Below are 14,857 nucleotides of genomic sequence, written 5' to 3' on the forward strand. Positions count from 1 at the left end.
GGCAGGGTTTGGGAGGGAAGACAAGTTCAGTCTTGGACATGTTGAGTTTTAGGTGGCAGGCAGACATCCAGATGGAGATGTCCTGAAGGCAGGAGGAGATGCAAGCCTGGAGGGAGGGGGAGAGAGCAGGGGCAGAGATGTAGATTTGGGTGTCATCAGTGTAGAGATGACAGTAGAAGCCGTGGGAGCGAATGAGGTCATCAAGGGAGTGAGTGTAGATCAAGAACAGAAGGGGACCAAGAACTGAACCTTGAGGAACCCCCACAGTAAGGGGATGGGAGGGGGAGTAGGAGCCTGCAAAAGAGACTGAGAATGACTGACCAGAGAGATAAGAGGAGAACAGGAGAGGACGGAGTCTGTGAAGCCAAGGTTGGATAGCGTGTTGAGGAGAAGAGGGTGGTCCACAGTGTTGAAGGCAGCTGAGAGGTCGAGGAGGATTAGGACAGAGTATGAGCCGTTGGATTTGGCAAGCAGGAGGTCATTGGTGACCTTTGAGAGGGCAGTTTTCGTGGAATGTAGGGGACGGAAGCCAGACTGGAGGGGGTCGAGGAGAGAGTTGGTGTTGAGGAATTCGAGGTAGCGCGTGTAGACGACTCGTTCAAGGAGTTTGGAAAGGACTGGTAGGAGGGAGATGGGGCGATAACTAGAAGGTGAGGTGGGGTCAAGAGAGGGTTTTTTTAGGATGTGAGAGACATGGGCATGTTTGAAGGCAGAGGGGAAGGAACCAGTGGAGAGTGAGCGGTTGAAGATGGAAGTTAAGGAGGGGAGAAGGGATGGAGCGAGAGATTTCATGAGATGAGAGGGAATGGGGTCTGTGAATGATTCCCAAATCCATAGTAGGAGAGTAGCAAGGTGAGGTAGGAGTGGGCTTAGACACAGTCTCTGTCCTACATCAGGCTCACAGTCTGGTGGGGAGAGAAAAGAAGTATTTCATCTCCATTTTATAGATGAGGAAACTGAGGCACCAAGAAGCAAAGTGACTTGCCCCAGATCACACAGCAGGCAAGTTGTAGAGTTGGGATTAGAACCCAGTTTTCCTATCTCCCAGACCTCTGCTCTTTCCACTAGGCCACATGTGCTTAAAGAGGAGGGTTATATTGGGGAAACTGGTGCAGAATTAGAACAGTGGCTGCCAGTGACAGGGAGAAAAGTGAGCCATTGGGCTCTTTTTCAGGGAAAATTAGACTAGTTTGTTACTTTTTAAAATTGTAGTTGTTAAGCGCTTACTCTGAGTAAGCATAGATACAAGATAATCAGGTTGAACACAATCCATGTCCCAATGGGGTTCACAGTTTTAATCCCCATTTTACAGATGAGGTAATTGAGGCATGGACAAATGAGGTGCCTTGCCCAAGAGTCGCACAGCAGGCAAGTGGCGGATCTGGGGTTAGAACCCAGGCCCTTCAACTCCCAGGCCCGGGCTCTTTCCATTAGGCCATGCTGCTTCTCAGACTGTCTTTTGCTACTTCCCAGGAATCCTTTCTGATCTTTTTTGCAGCTTCCCAAACTGGAAACTGTCCTTAAACTTGTGCTTAATGAAACAGAAAACCACCGTTTCGATAAGAGGAATAAACAGGACTTTTGCCTTTTATCCAGCTTGCTGTCGATGAAGTCCTGCGTCTGATTGGCTGAGGTCCGGGCAGAAAATGCCAGAAAGTGGGAGATGTATTTCTGGGGCAAGTTCTTCAGGAGCTTATCAGAAATGGTGAGGGACTTCCCTGTGCCCGTTGGCCCAATGCAGAGAACCTGCAAGAAAGAATGATCTATCAGGTTCAGCAACAGGGCCACCATTCATCATCAATGGTATCTGTTGAGTGCTTCCTGGAAGCCCCTGGGAGAGTACAGTACAACAGAGTCGACACACATTCCCAGCCCACAATGAGCTTACAGCCTAGAGGATGGCAGGATCTAAATCTTTAGATCCTTCTCCTGGAAACATAATCCAACCCTGGCTTCACTGACATTGTTCTGGCCTAGTTCTCCTCCTATCTCCTCCTATCTCTCTGGCCACTCATTTGCAATCTCTTTCACAGACTCCTCCTCTGCCTCCCATCCCCTAACTGTAGGAGTCCCTCAAGGTTAAATTCTGGGTTGTCTTCTATTCTCCATCTACACCCACTCCCTTGGAGAAATCATTTGCTCCCATGGCTTCAAGTACCTCCTCTGTGTGAATGATTCCCAAATCCAAGTCTCCAGCCTTGATGTGTCTCCCTCTCTAAAGTCTCATATTTCCTCCTGCCTTCAAGACATCACCACTTGAATGTCCTACCGTCACTTCAAAATGTCCCAAACAGAACTCCTTATCTTCCCACCCGAACCCTGTTCTCCCCATGACTTTCCTGCCACCATCCACCCTGTCTCACAAGCCCACTAACTTGGTGTTATCCTTGACTCATTGCTCTCATTCAACTCACATATTCAATTTAGCACTAAATTGCTGAAGAACTCCATCAAGTGAAGGGGAGACGAGGACGCTACTTTCAAGGGTGCCCTCCACTGTCAGTTTCCTGTTTCCCCAAAGGAAATAATAATAATAATAATAATAATAATAATAGTGATGCCATTTATTAAGTGCTTACTATGCGCAAAGCACTGTTCTAAGCACTGGGGATGTTACAAGGTGATCAGGTTGTCCCTCGGGGGGCTCACAGTCTTAATCCCCATTTTGCAGGTGAGGTAACTGAGGCACAGAGAAGTTAAGTGACTTGCCCAAAGTCACACAGCTGACAGTAGGCAGAGCCGGGATTTGAACCCATGACCTCTGATTCCAAAGCCTGTGCTCTTTCCACTGAGCCACGCTGCAAGAGACTGAAGGACTCACAGGCTTTCGATTGGTGAGGAGCATTCCCAGAAGGTGAGACATCTGGATAGTGACCATTGTTGGGATAATGATGTCAGAAAAGTTGGCATAAAGTTGTATTGTAAAGGTTGAGGAAGGATCCATCCATTTCACCCATGACACCTAAAACACAAGGTAAATTCAGAGTCCCAGGCACTTTCATCCCACAAACCCCCCGACAGCTTTCAAATGTTCATACCGCGATTCCTCAGGAAGAATTTTAGAGCCCCTGCCCCAGCCCTGGAAATGGGTACTACTGAGATAGCTTCAATGGCATCCTGCTGAGGGTAGAGGGCCAAGGGTAGTTGCTTTTTAACTTATTGGTTAAAGCAGTTCTGCCAGGTCTACAACCAGCATTCCAGAAAGACCAATATGACTATTTACTATTAAAAACTGGTGATCATTTCCTTTAACATCCCTCCTTTATGGATGCTCTTTACTTATCTGTTCTTTGGTGCTCTCTCTGGCCTACCCTCTCCAGCATTGCGGGGAAAAGAGCCTCACCTTTCCACTTCCTTTTTCCTCCTCCTCTTCGTCCTCAGTACCACTAATCCCTCCATCATCAAGCCTGTATTCAAATACCAGGCCATCTTCTGGGAAAAGAAGAGACACCTGGAAAAAATAGGTCAGAACATGAATTCTACTAAGGGTGTCCAGCCACACAGTCTAGCTAAGCTAATTCCTGCCAACTGGGCCATCAAGCAATCATTCAAACACTGAAGCTTCACCCCTCACATCCAAGCCGTCACCAAAACCTGCCGGTCTCAGCTCCGCAACATTGCCAAGATCCGCCCTTTAACCTCTCCATCCAAACTGCTACCCTGCTCATTCAAGCTCTCATCCTATCCCGTCTGGACTACTGCACCAGCCTTCTCTCTGATCTCCCATCCTTGTGTCTCTCTCCACTTCAATCTATACTTCATGCTGCTGCCCGGATTATCTTTGTCCAGAAACGCTCTGGGCATATTACTCCCCTCCTCAAAAATCTCCAGTGGCTACCAATCAATCTGCGCATCAGGCAGAAACTCCTCACCCTGGGCTTCAAGGCTCTCCATCACCTCGCCCCCTCCTACCTCACCTCCCTTCTCTCCTTCTACTGCCCAGCCCGCAACCTCCGCTCCTCCACCGCTAATCTCCTCACTGTACCTCGTTCTCGCCTGTCCCGCCGTCGACCCCCGGCCCACGTCATCCCCCGGGCCTGGAATGCCCTCCCTCTGCCCCTCTGCCAAGCTAGCTCTCTTCCTCCCTTCAAGGCCCTGCTGAGAGCTCACCTCCTCCAGGAGGCCTTCCCAGACTGAGCCCCTTCCTTCCTCTCCCCCTCGTCCCCCTCTCCATCCCCCCATCTTACCTCCTTCCCTTCCCCACAGCACCTGTATATATGTATATATGGTTGTACATATTTATTACTCTATTTATTTATTTATTTATTTATTTTATTTGTACATTTCTATCCTATTTATTTTATTTTGTTGGTATGTTTGGTTCTGTTCTCTGTCTCCCCCCTTTTAGACTGTGAGCCCACTGTTGGGTAGGGACTGTCTCTATGTGTTGCCAATTTGTACTTCCCAAGCGCTTAGTACAGTGCTCTGCACATAGTAAGCGCTCAATAAATACGATTGATTGATTGATTGATTGATATTTTTTGAGCCCTTTCTGAGTGTGATGCATTGTACTAAGCACTTGGGCAAGTACAACAGATGTAAGGCACACATTTCCTGCCCTCAAGGAGCTTACAATCAAATGTGGGAAACAGAATGTATTTATAAATAATGGGAACAGGAGGAAGAACAAGGATAAGGCAGGAAGTAATAAAAATATATCCAGATGAAATAACTGAAGACACAAATAAATAAGAATATTCTTAGGTGCTGAGGGGTGAGTGTTGGGTTGCTGTTACTGGGGTGTTGTGAATTCATTGGGGAAGGCTTCCTGGAGGAGGTGGGATTTTTTAGGATGGCATCAAGGAAGGGGAGTGCCATGGGTCTGGTGAGCTGAGGGCTGTTGTGTTTGCCAGAGGAGAGAAAGAGACTGTAAGCTCCTTGAAGGCAGGGATCATGTCTACCAAGTGTATTGTACTCTCTCTCCCATGCACTTTGCACAGCCATTTGCTCTGTGAGAGCTCAGTAAATGCCATTGATTGAGTCCAGGCTGAGAGAGGGGTTGGAGGCATGAGAGTTGACAGCAAGGTACAGTTAGAAGATAAGCTTGGGAGAAACAAGTGTGTAGCAGAAGGTTCTTGAGGGTTGGAGGAGTTCTGTCCAATAGGCACCCTCTGTCTTTCTCCCAACCTAATCAATCAATCAATCCATTGTATTTAGTGAGCATTTACTGTGTACAGAGCACTCTACTAAGCACTTGGAAGAGTACAATATAACAGAGTTGGTAGACGTGTTCCCTGACCAAAAGGAGCTCACAGTCTGGAAGGTGAGACAGGCGTTAATATGAATAAATGAATTACAGATATGAATATAAGTGCTTTGGGGTCGAGGGAGGGGTGAACAGAGACTACAGATCCAAGTGCAAGGATGATGCAGAAGGAAGTGGGAGAAGAGGAAATGAGGGTTTAACTGGGGAAGGCCTCTTGGAGGAGGTGTGCCTTCAGTAAGGCTTTGAAGGTGGGGAGAGTGGTCATCAGTCAGATATGAAGAGGAAAGGTGTTCCAGGCCAGAGGCAGGATGTGGGTGAGAGGTCAGAGGCAAGATAGATGAGACTGAGGTTCAGTGAGTAGGTTGTCATTAGAGGGGCGGAGTGTGGGGGCTGGATTGTAGTAGTAAATCAGAGAGGAAAGGTAGGAGAGGGCAAGGTGATTGGGTACTTCAGAGCTGATGGTAAGGAGTTTCTGTTTGATGCAGAGGTTTGATGGACTGAATGGTTCTGTAGAAAAATGATCAGGTCTGCAGAGTGAAGTATGGACTGGAGTGGGGAAAGACAGGCGGTAGAGAAGTCATCAAGGAGGCTGATGCAATAATCGAGGTGGGATAGGATAAGTGCTTGAATTAACGTGTTAGCAGTTTGCATGGAGAGGAAAGGGAGGATTTTAGTAAGGTTGTGAAGGTTGAACTGACAGGATTTGGTGACAGATTGACCATATGAGCTGGATGAGAGAGACAAGTTGAGGATAATGCCAGTGTTTGTGAGAGATGGAGGATTGGGGGTGCTTTCTACAGTGTTAGGAAAGTCGAGGCTAGGGTTTGAGCGGGAAGATGAGGCATTCTGTTTTGGACATGTTAAGTTTGAGGTGTCAGCAGGACATCTAAGTAGATATGTCCTGAAGGCAGGAGGAAATGTGAGGCTGCAGAGGAGAGCCATTAGGGCCGGAGATGAAGATTTGGGAATCATCCGCCTAGAGACAGTAGTTGAAGCCATGGGAGAGTGAATGAGTTCTCCAAGGGAGTGGGGTTAGATGGAGAATAGAAGTCTTCCATTCAGAGCATGAACAAGGCCCTGTGATGCATCAAAGATACATGTTCTGAAAATCCAGCCCTTGGATCCCCCAACACAACACTGGCTCAAAAGGCCTGTTTTCCAGCCACTCACTTGTTCCTTTTTCATCTTCTTTCTCAACCACAGACTGAAGGCTTTCCGGCTCCCAGCATCTCCAGTTGCACCCACGCTCCAGACCAGGGAGAAGATGAACCAGGGTTCTATCACCCTTGCAAGAATTGTCTCATTCTTCAGGATGGTTTTCTTGCCCTGAGGATTCAGGAAATTGTTCTTGTTTAATATTTCATCCACACCCCATTCAACTGGACAACAAGCAAAATATCTCTCTTGACTTTCCAGTTAGCCACTCAATTGATCTGCTGCCTTCTGACTTTTGCTCTCAAGTAATCAGATCATAAAGACCCTCTAGGGAGTAGCGACTGCAGGACTGAATAGCAAATGCAAACTTACCACTCATCTTCTAAAAGGTAAGCCCATGATAACGTGGATGCTTTTCCTGCCTTATCCATTGGCAGCCTTTAGGCCATCCCTGTCTTCTAAGTCTTCTAGACTGTGAGCCCACTGTTGGGTAGGGACTGTCTCTATATGTTGCCAATTTGTACTTCCCAAGCGCTTAGTACAGTGCTCTGCACACAGTAAGCGCTCAATAAATACGATTGATTGATTGACTGACCAGAAACCGAGACACTATCAAACATAACTCTCAAGAAATGCAACAAATATGATTGGGAAGTGGAGGTAGAGCATTTTCCAAACAACAATAGGCTGAAAAGATTAAGATTCTTCAGTCTAGAAGGCAAAGGCTGAGAGGGGCCATGATTAAAGTCCAAAAAATTGTGAAGGGTGTGGACAGGGAGCACACTAAATTGTGGTTGCCTAATCCCACAACACCAGGGCAAGGGGAGAATCTAAGGTCATTTTAGAAGAGCCTAGTGGAAAGCGCATGGGCCTGCGAGTCAAAGGAACTTGTTCTAATCTCAGCTCTCCCACTGGTCTGCTCTGTGACTTTGGGCAAGTCACTTTTAAGTCCCTCATCCCCCTTCCCTTTCTTTCCCTTCCTTTGAAGCCCACATTATTTGCCTCTACCACCCCCTCCAGATTCTTGTAGCCATCATCTACCGCCCCCCCCGCCCCGGCCCCACCTCCAACTTGTTTAACGATTTTGACCCCTTCCTCACCTTCCTTCTCTCCTTTTCCATGCCCACTCTGATCCTCAGAGACTTCAACATCCACATGGATATCCCTGGTTACTCCTCTGCCGCCCGCCTTCTATCTCTCCTTGACGCTGCCAACCTCTTGCTCCACCCCACCTCACCCACTCACCAACTTGGTCATACCCTCGACCTCATCACCTCCTACCGCTGCACTGTGTCCACCCTCACCAACTCTGAAATCCCTCTCTTTGATCATAATCTTCTCACCTGCCTCCTCACTCACACTCCTTTCCCCTGTAAATCCATATTACTCCCTCACAGAGATCTCAGCTCTCTTGACCCCATCCATCTTTCTGAGCACCTCACACCCCACCTTGCCTCCCTCTCCTCTCTACCCAATCTTGATGATCAGATTACTGCTCTCAACTCTACCCTTTCTACTCAGCTAGACTCACTCGCTCCCTTTCCCTTCGCCGCTCTCGTACCACTAACCCACAGCCCTGGATCACTGCCACTGTCCGCCTCCTTCGCTCTAATGCTCAAGCTGCTGAACGCTGCTGGCGAAAGTCTAAACACCATGCCAACCTCGTTCACTTCAAGTTTATCCTTTCCTGTCTTAACTCAGCCCTCTCCTCTGCCAGACAAAACTATTTCTCCTCCCTTATTGACACCCATGCCTATCATCCCCGCCAGCTCTTCCATACATTCAACTCCCTTTTCAGGACCCTGGTTCCTCCCCCTCCTCCTTCCCTCACCCCCAACGATCTGGCCTCCTACTTCATTAATAACATTAAATCCATCAGGTCTGACCTCCCCAAAGTCACTCCCCCCCACCCCCTTCTCCAACCCCCAGGCTCTCAACACTCTCTGCTACTCTCCCATCCTTCCCAGCAGTATCCTCAGAGGAGCTCTCCTCCCTCCTCTCAAGTGCTACTCTGGCCACCTGTGCTTCTGACCCCATTCCCTCTCATCTCATGAAATCTCTCGCTCCGTCCCTTCTCCCCTCCTTAACTTCCATCTTCAACTGCTCACTCTCCACTGGTTCCTTCCCCTCTACCTTCAAACATGTCCATGTCTCTCCCATCCTAAAAAAACCCTCTCTTGACCCCACCTCACCTTCTAGTTATCACCCCATCTCCCTCCTACCATTCCTTTCCAAACTCCTTGAACGAGTTGTTTACACGCGGTGCCTCGAATTCCTCAACACCAACTCTCTCCTCGACCCCCTCCAGTCTGGCTTCCGTCCCCTACATTCCACAGAAACTGCCCTCTCAAAGGTCACCGATGACCTCCTGCTTGCCAAATCAAACGGCTCATACTCTGTCCTAATCCTCCTCGACCTCTCAGCTGCCTTCGACACTGTGGACCACCCCCTTCTCCTCAACACGCTATCCAACCTTGGCTTCACAGACTCCGTCCTTTCCTGGTTCTCTTCTTATCTCTCTGGTCGTTCATTCTCAGTCTCTTTTGCGGGCTCCTCCTCCCCCTCCCATCCCCTTACTGTGGGGGTTCCTCAAGGTTCAGTTCTTGGTCCCCTTCTGTTCTCGATGTACACTCACTCCCTTGATGACCTCATTCGCTCCCACGGCTTCAACTATCACCTCTACGCCGATGACACCCAAATCTACATCTCCCCCTCCCTCCAGGCTTGCATCTCCTCCTGCCTTCAGGACATCTCCATCTGGATGTCTGCCTGCCACCTAAAACTCAACATGTCCAAGACTGAACTCCTTGTCTTCCCTCCCAAACCCTGCCCTCTCCCTGACTTTCCCATCTCTGTTGACGGCACTACCATCCTTCCCATCTCACAGGCCCGCAGCCTTGGTGTCATCCTTGACTCTGCTCTCTCATTCACCCCTCACATCCAAGCCATCACCAAAACCTGCCGGTCTCAGCTCCACAACATTGCCAAGATCCGCCCTTCCCTCTCCATCCAAACTGCTATCCTGCTCGTTCAAGCTCTCATCCTATCCCGTCTGGACTACTGCATCAGCCTCCTCTCTGATCTCCCATCCTCGTGTCTCTCCCCACTTCAATCCATACTTCACATCGCTGCCTGGATTGTCTTTGTCCAGAAACGCTCTGGGCATGTTACTCCCCTCCTCAAAAATCTCCAGTAGCTACCAATCAACCTGCGCATCAGACAGAAACTCCTCACCCTCAGCTTCAAGGCTCTCCATCACCTCGCCCCCTCCTACCTCACCTCCCTTCTCTCCTTCTACAGCCCAGCCCGCACCCTCTGCTCCTCTGCCGCTAATCTCCTCACTGTGCCTCGTTCTCGCCTGTCCCACCGTCGACCCCTGGCCCACATCATCCCCCTGGCCTGGAATGCCCTCCCTCCCAACATCCACCAAGCTAGCTCTCTTCCTCCCTTCAAGGTCCTACTGAGAGCTCACCTCCTCCAGGAGGCCTTCCCAGACTGAGCCCCCTCCTTCTTCTCCCCCTCGCCCCCCCTCCATCCCCCCATCTTACCTCCTTCCCTTCCCCACAGCACCTGTATATATGTATATATGTTTGTACATATTTATTACTCTATTTTACTTGTACATATCTATTCTATTTATTTTATTTTGTTAATATGTTTGGTTTTGTTGTCTGTCTCCCCCTTCTAGACTATGAGCCCACTGTTAGGTGGGGACCGTCTCTATATGTTGCCAACTTGTACTTCCCAAGTGCTTAGTACAGTGCTCTGCACACAGTAAGTGCTCTATAAATACAACTGATTGATTGATTTTAACTTCTCTGGGCCTCAGTTTCCTCATCTGTGAAAGGGGATTCGATACCTGTTCTTCCCTCTTAGACTGTGCTCTCCAAATGGGACAGGGATACTACCTGGTATCCAGGTAGTACAGAGCTTGATCCAAAGTAAGTGTACTAGTAGTTGTTATTGTTGTTTTTGTTGTTGTTATAATTAGCTAAAATATGGAAAGAGAAAAATGTCCTTGGAAACTTTTCTGTCCTTGATTTGAAAACAGGAGGAGACCAAGGAAGTAAAAGCAAAAGCAGAGAATATGTGGTCTGGAGTGATGCTTTGGGGAATTCCCTGGGAAGAAACCAGGGAACATGGTAATATGTAAGGCTTTCATTTTCTGTACTGATTTTCGGTGTAGTGGATAGAGCATGGGTCTGGGAGTCAGAAGGTCGTTGGTTCTAATCCTGGCTCTGCCACTTGTCTGCTGTGTGGCCCTGGGCAAGTCACTTCACTTCTTTGTGCCTCAGTTACCTCATCTGTAAAATGAGATTGAAATTGTGAGCCCCACATAGGACAGGGACTATGTCCAACCTGATTTGCTTGTTAGCAATCCCAGCACTTAGTACAGTGCCTGGCACACAGTAAATGCTTAACAAATACCACAATTATTATTATTAGTGAAGAGACCATTGGTGGCAAGGGGTGGCCTTTGGAGTTTGAAATCTGAAGAGAGAAAGAGGAAGGAAATGAAATAAGGCAGGGTGGAGGGAGGGACAGAAAAGCAAGAAGGATGTGAGACAAATCCTACCATTTTGGTTAAAAATGGCTTGAAGAAGCAGTCCAACAGCTTGAGAAGGCTCATTGTCAGGTTGCTGTCTGTTGACGCAATTATTTCCTTAACTGATCTTCGGACAAAATTGATAGAAGCCTATAAGAATGAAGCAGACATGTTATCGCTCTGCTCGTAGCTCATGTAGGAGGAAGGTGGTTGAGGGGGAATGAACCTTTTGAAGTTTCACTAGACTCTCTTTCACAGCAGACTTCATTCTGGCTATTTCTACACTGGCACGGTGGAAGAGTGTTAGAACTCCAGAGAATGAATGTCAAGATGACTAACTGGGTGTGGTAGATGACATTGCTATTTCCGCAAATACCCTGCCACACTCAGGTAGAAAGCCCTTTATTTAATCAGGTATTTTGACCACTCTTTCACTTCAGTTTGCCAGTGTAGATAAAGGCCTGATGAGATGGGAACCTTGTTCTAAACACTGTTAGAACTGAGGGCACTCAGATTGTTCCCACTAATCAAAGCACACAACTCCTTTAAACCTAATTCTTTTGGAGACTAATTCTTTTCTACAGAGCTACACTATCTGTTCATCACCCCATCTGTAGCTTCTGCACACTACATAACACCACAAATGGGTGGGTGGTTCAAAAATTTACAATTGGAGAATCAGATTCCTTGGGCAATCTGTTATCTTGTATGGGGATTTCCTGCCTGACTTCCTTCCTCCCTTGTACTGGGTAAGACAGTAAAACAGTAATAGAGGCAAGGAATCGGTGGGCTCTTGCTCTCAAGGCAGCTAACGGTTGAAAGCTCCCTAGTCCTGAAATGCAGGGGCAGTGGGGGCCTGATTAAGATGGCTTTTTCATTTTCCCAAATTCAGGAGTGGAGACTCCACATCAGGAATGCTTAGTCACAGATGGGGAATGGAAGTTGCTCCCAGTTGAACACGAGGCAGCCTGTGTGACTAGCCCAGAAGCCCCCCTTGGCTCCCGCAACCTGCACTGACCTCCAGGAACCTATCGAAGAGGCTGTGGAGCTGTTCCTGAAAAGGCTTCATGACTTCTGGTATTCTTTCCAGCCAGCATTCGGTGAAGGGGGAAAGCCCCAGAAGACTGGGCTCCAGGTAAATCATGCCGCAGCGGGAGACGGTGGCTGGGGAGGCAACTGCCAGGTCCTGAACTTCAAACATCATGGTCATGGCCTGAAAATCACATACCCAAAACTCAGCCAGCAGAAGGAAAAGAACAGTCCAGTGCAGGCTGCTCCTGGCCAGGAACCCCAGTACAGCTGAGGATGGAGGCTAGTGTTGGGGTTGTTTTTCTCACGGGCAAGAGGAGTCTGGTTAAGACAAAGAAACGGAGGGAGGAGACTTGCAAGTGGAGGGCTGGGGTGTGAGTGTGGAACCAGTTCTGGATTGGGAGTCTATTCTTAGCTCCACTTTCTCTCTGGGTCTCAAGTTTCATTATCTTCTAGACGGTGAGCCCGCTGTTGGGTAGGGACCGTCTCTATATGTTGCCAACTTGTACTTCCCAAGCGCTTAGTACAGTGCTCTGCACACAGTAAGCACTCAATAAATATGATTGAATGAATGAATGAATGAATGAACTGGTAAAAAGTCCTCCCTTCACTCTAGCTAAAAGGGGTGAGGTGGTGATGGGAAAGCTAAAGTTAGCTGACAATGATGAACTCCTCAGAGACAGGCCCGTATATAATAAAGACAGGGTGGGGGTCTTTTGAATACTGTCAATGATTTCAAGACTTCATTTTGTAACTCCAACTAGTTGAATACAAGTATTCCATGGGCCCGGATGAATAGTTCAGAGCTCCTAGGTTCAGGAGTCACTAATGATACAATAAGAGAGAGAAGGAAAAGGAAACAAAAAGGGAATGAATTGCTAGAAACCTCCCTAAGGCTCCCCAAAAGAAATCCTGAGAACAAGTGATTAACTGGAAATAAAATGCCATCCTGTTTCACATAGGCAAAGGAGAGAAGGATACCTCAGTGAGTTTAATGATCTCTCCAGAACTAAGGCAGAGCTTCTTGTTGTCATCCAGCACAGTGTTCATGTTCTCAATCCAAATGGCATCTACTGGACCATCAAACATGTACCATTTCTTTTCACTGTCACGGCTCAGAGCCCCTGCCCGGATGAGTGTTGAGAAAATCCCATCTGTCCTGTGAATCATAAAGGGAAAAAGCAAGGGGGGTCCGAACAAAAATGTCTTATGAATTGGCATCCAAAACAACTCTTCAAAACTGAACTGTTTCAGGATATTCTGCTGTTGAGCAAGTTGAGCAACGTAGCAATCTGGACAGAAAATGTGTTTTGGAAAGATTGTCTGTCACAGTGATGGGTCTCTGGCCTGCTGCAAAACACTACTTCAAGACTTTGACAGAGATACTCATCAGGAAGATATTTTGTCAACAGTTTGGGCCTGAAGTGGATAGATCAGCAAGGATAAAAGATGCCCACGGTTTTTACTGGTTGTAGGAGAAATCAATCAGTCAACAGTATTTATGAAGCACTTATTGTGTGCAGAGCACTGTACTAGGCATTTGGGAGAGTACAATACAACTGACTTGGTAGACATGTTCCCTCCCCATGAAGAGCTTACAGTCTAGAAGGGGAGACAGACATGAAAATTACAGAGATGTACACAACTGCTGTGGGGTCTGAGAGTGGGGTGAATATCAAGCACTTAATGGTTATAGATCCAAGTGTGTAGGCATCATAGAAGTGAGAGAGGACTTAGTTGGGGAAGGCCTCTGGGAGGAGATGTGATTTTAATAAGGCTTTGAAAGTGGGAAGAGTGGGGGTCTGGCATATATGGAGAGATTGAATGAATGAATGAATGAATGAATGAATGAATGAATGAATAAAATGGGCATTCCAGGTCTAAAGCTCCAGCTACAATGAGACTGGGACTTTACTTACACACACACACACACGCATACATGTACACACAGATAGATAGACAATTGTCTTTCATATTTGAAAAAGGTACCACTGATGATGAAATTCACCTATGAATGAATATGTGGCTGAAAAGGAACTTTACCATTCATGTGTTAGCAAGTCAAACTCCCCGTAGAGTTGGCCCATGGTGATGGATTTGGGGTTGAGGACGTAGTATTGGACAGCTTCATACAACTCACCACCGACGGAAGACTGACCTTTTAAGGATGTGATTGCAGAAGCCAAAACTTTGTAACACTGAGAAAAGAGGAATCAAATAAATAAGATATACTTACTTCTAGTATTAGTTACTCCAAGGACATGGAAACCTTCAGGGTGATGGGTACAAGAGATAGTGAGGATCATGGCACTCCTAGGGAACTTTTCTCTAAGGGAAATGGGGCACCGACTTGAGGTGGTATCTTGCCTCACCTCCCCTCCCTTCCCTGGATTTTTTTCACACACACTCAGCCCATAGTGTACTTAGAGCTTGGAGGTGCATTCCCTAGCCTCTCCTTGACATAAAATTCTCTCTCCTAGTGCTGGCTTCTTAAGTTCTCCAACAGGGAGACTTGGGAATAGAGTTCTGCATGGACCTGATTTTCTGGTCAAACCCAACCCCTCTCCAGTCAGAGCCCAGCCCAAGTGGCACTGAAATTTGGGGGTCTGCCCTGCCAAAAGCCAGAATGTGAAAAGATTTGCCGGTATCAGGTTTACCTTTTAAGGGACACAGGTCCCTTAAAATTCTGCTACAAACTCAGGGCCCAGCAACAGCACTTAGAAGCTTCTCAGGATTCAGAGAAGAGTCAGATTTAAATGTCTTGGTTCTGGGTTTGCCCACCTATTTGCTTGTTGTACCCACGGCCCCAGTAGCAGCAAGAGACATTAGTGGCAGGGATATGAGTGTGCAAGTGGTGCTGTGAAAACACTAGCATCATTATAATTTCTTCAGGCAGGTCTTCATTCCTGAAGTCTCTGTGA

General features: G+C 47.5%; 1 protein-coding gene across 1 annotated transcript in view; it reads right to left on the bottom strand.

Annotated features, from left to right (window-relative positions):
• DNAH1 (dynein axonemal heavy chain 1) overlaps positions 1 to 14,857 on the bottom strand; it is a 184,880-nt gene that overhangs the window by 71,797 nt on the left and 98,226 nt on the right. Inside the window, exons 35-42 of the mRNA XM_038771244.1 lie at positions 13,980 to 14,134; positions 12,918 to 13,095; positions 11,926 to 12,120; positions 10,938 to 11,057; positions 6,377 to 6,532; positions 3,344 to 3,451; positions 2,822 to 2,962; positions 1,586 to 1,746 (exon numbers count right to left, since the gene is read on the bottom strand). Of these exons, the coding sequence (XP_038627172.1) occupies positions 1,586 to 1,746; positions 2,822 to 2,962; positions 3,344 to 3,451; positions 6,377 to 6,532; positions 10,938 to 11,057; positions 11,926 to 12,120; positions 12,918 to 13,095; positions 13,980 to 14,134 (1,214 nt within the window). The remainder of the gene's footprint in view (positions 1 to 1,585; positions 1,747 to 2,821; positions 2,963 to 3,343; positions 3,452 to 6,376; positions 6,533 to 10,937; positions 11,058 to 11,925; positions 12,121 to 12,917; positions 13,096 to 13,979; positions 14,135 to 14,857) is intronic.

The sequence above is a fragment of the Tachyglossus aculeatus genome, chromosome X2, assembly GCF_015852505.1.
Source record: "Tachyglossus aculeatus isolate mTacAcu1 chromosome X2, mTacAcu1.pri, whole genome shotgun sequence".
Taxonomy (NCBI): domain Eukaryota; kingdom Metazoa; phylum Chordata; class Mammalia; order Monotremata; family Tachyglossidae; genus Tachyglossus; species Tachyglossus aculeatus.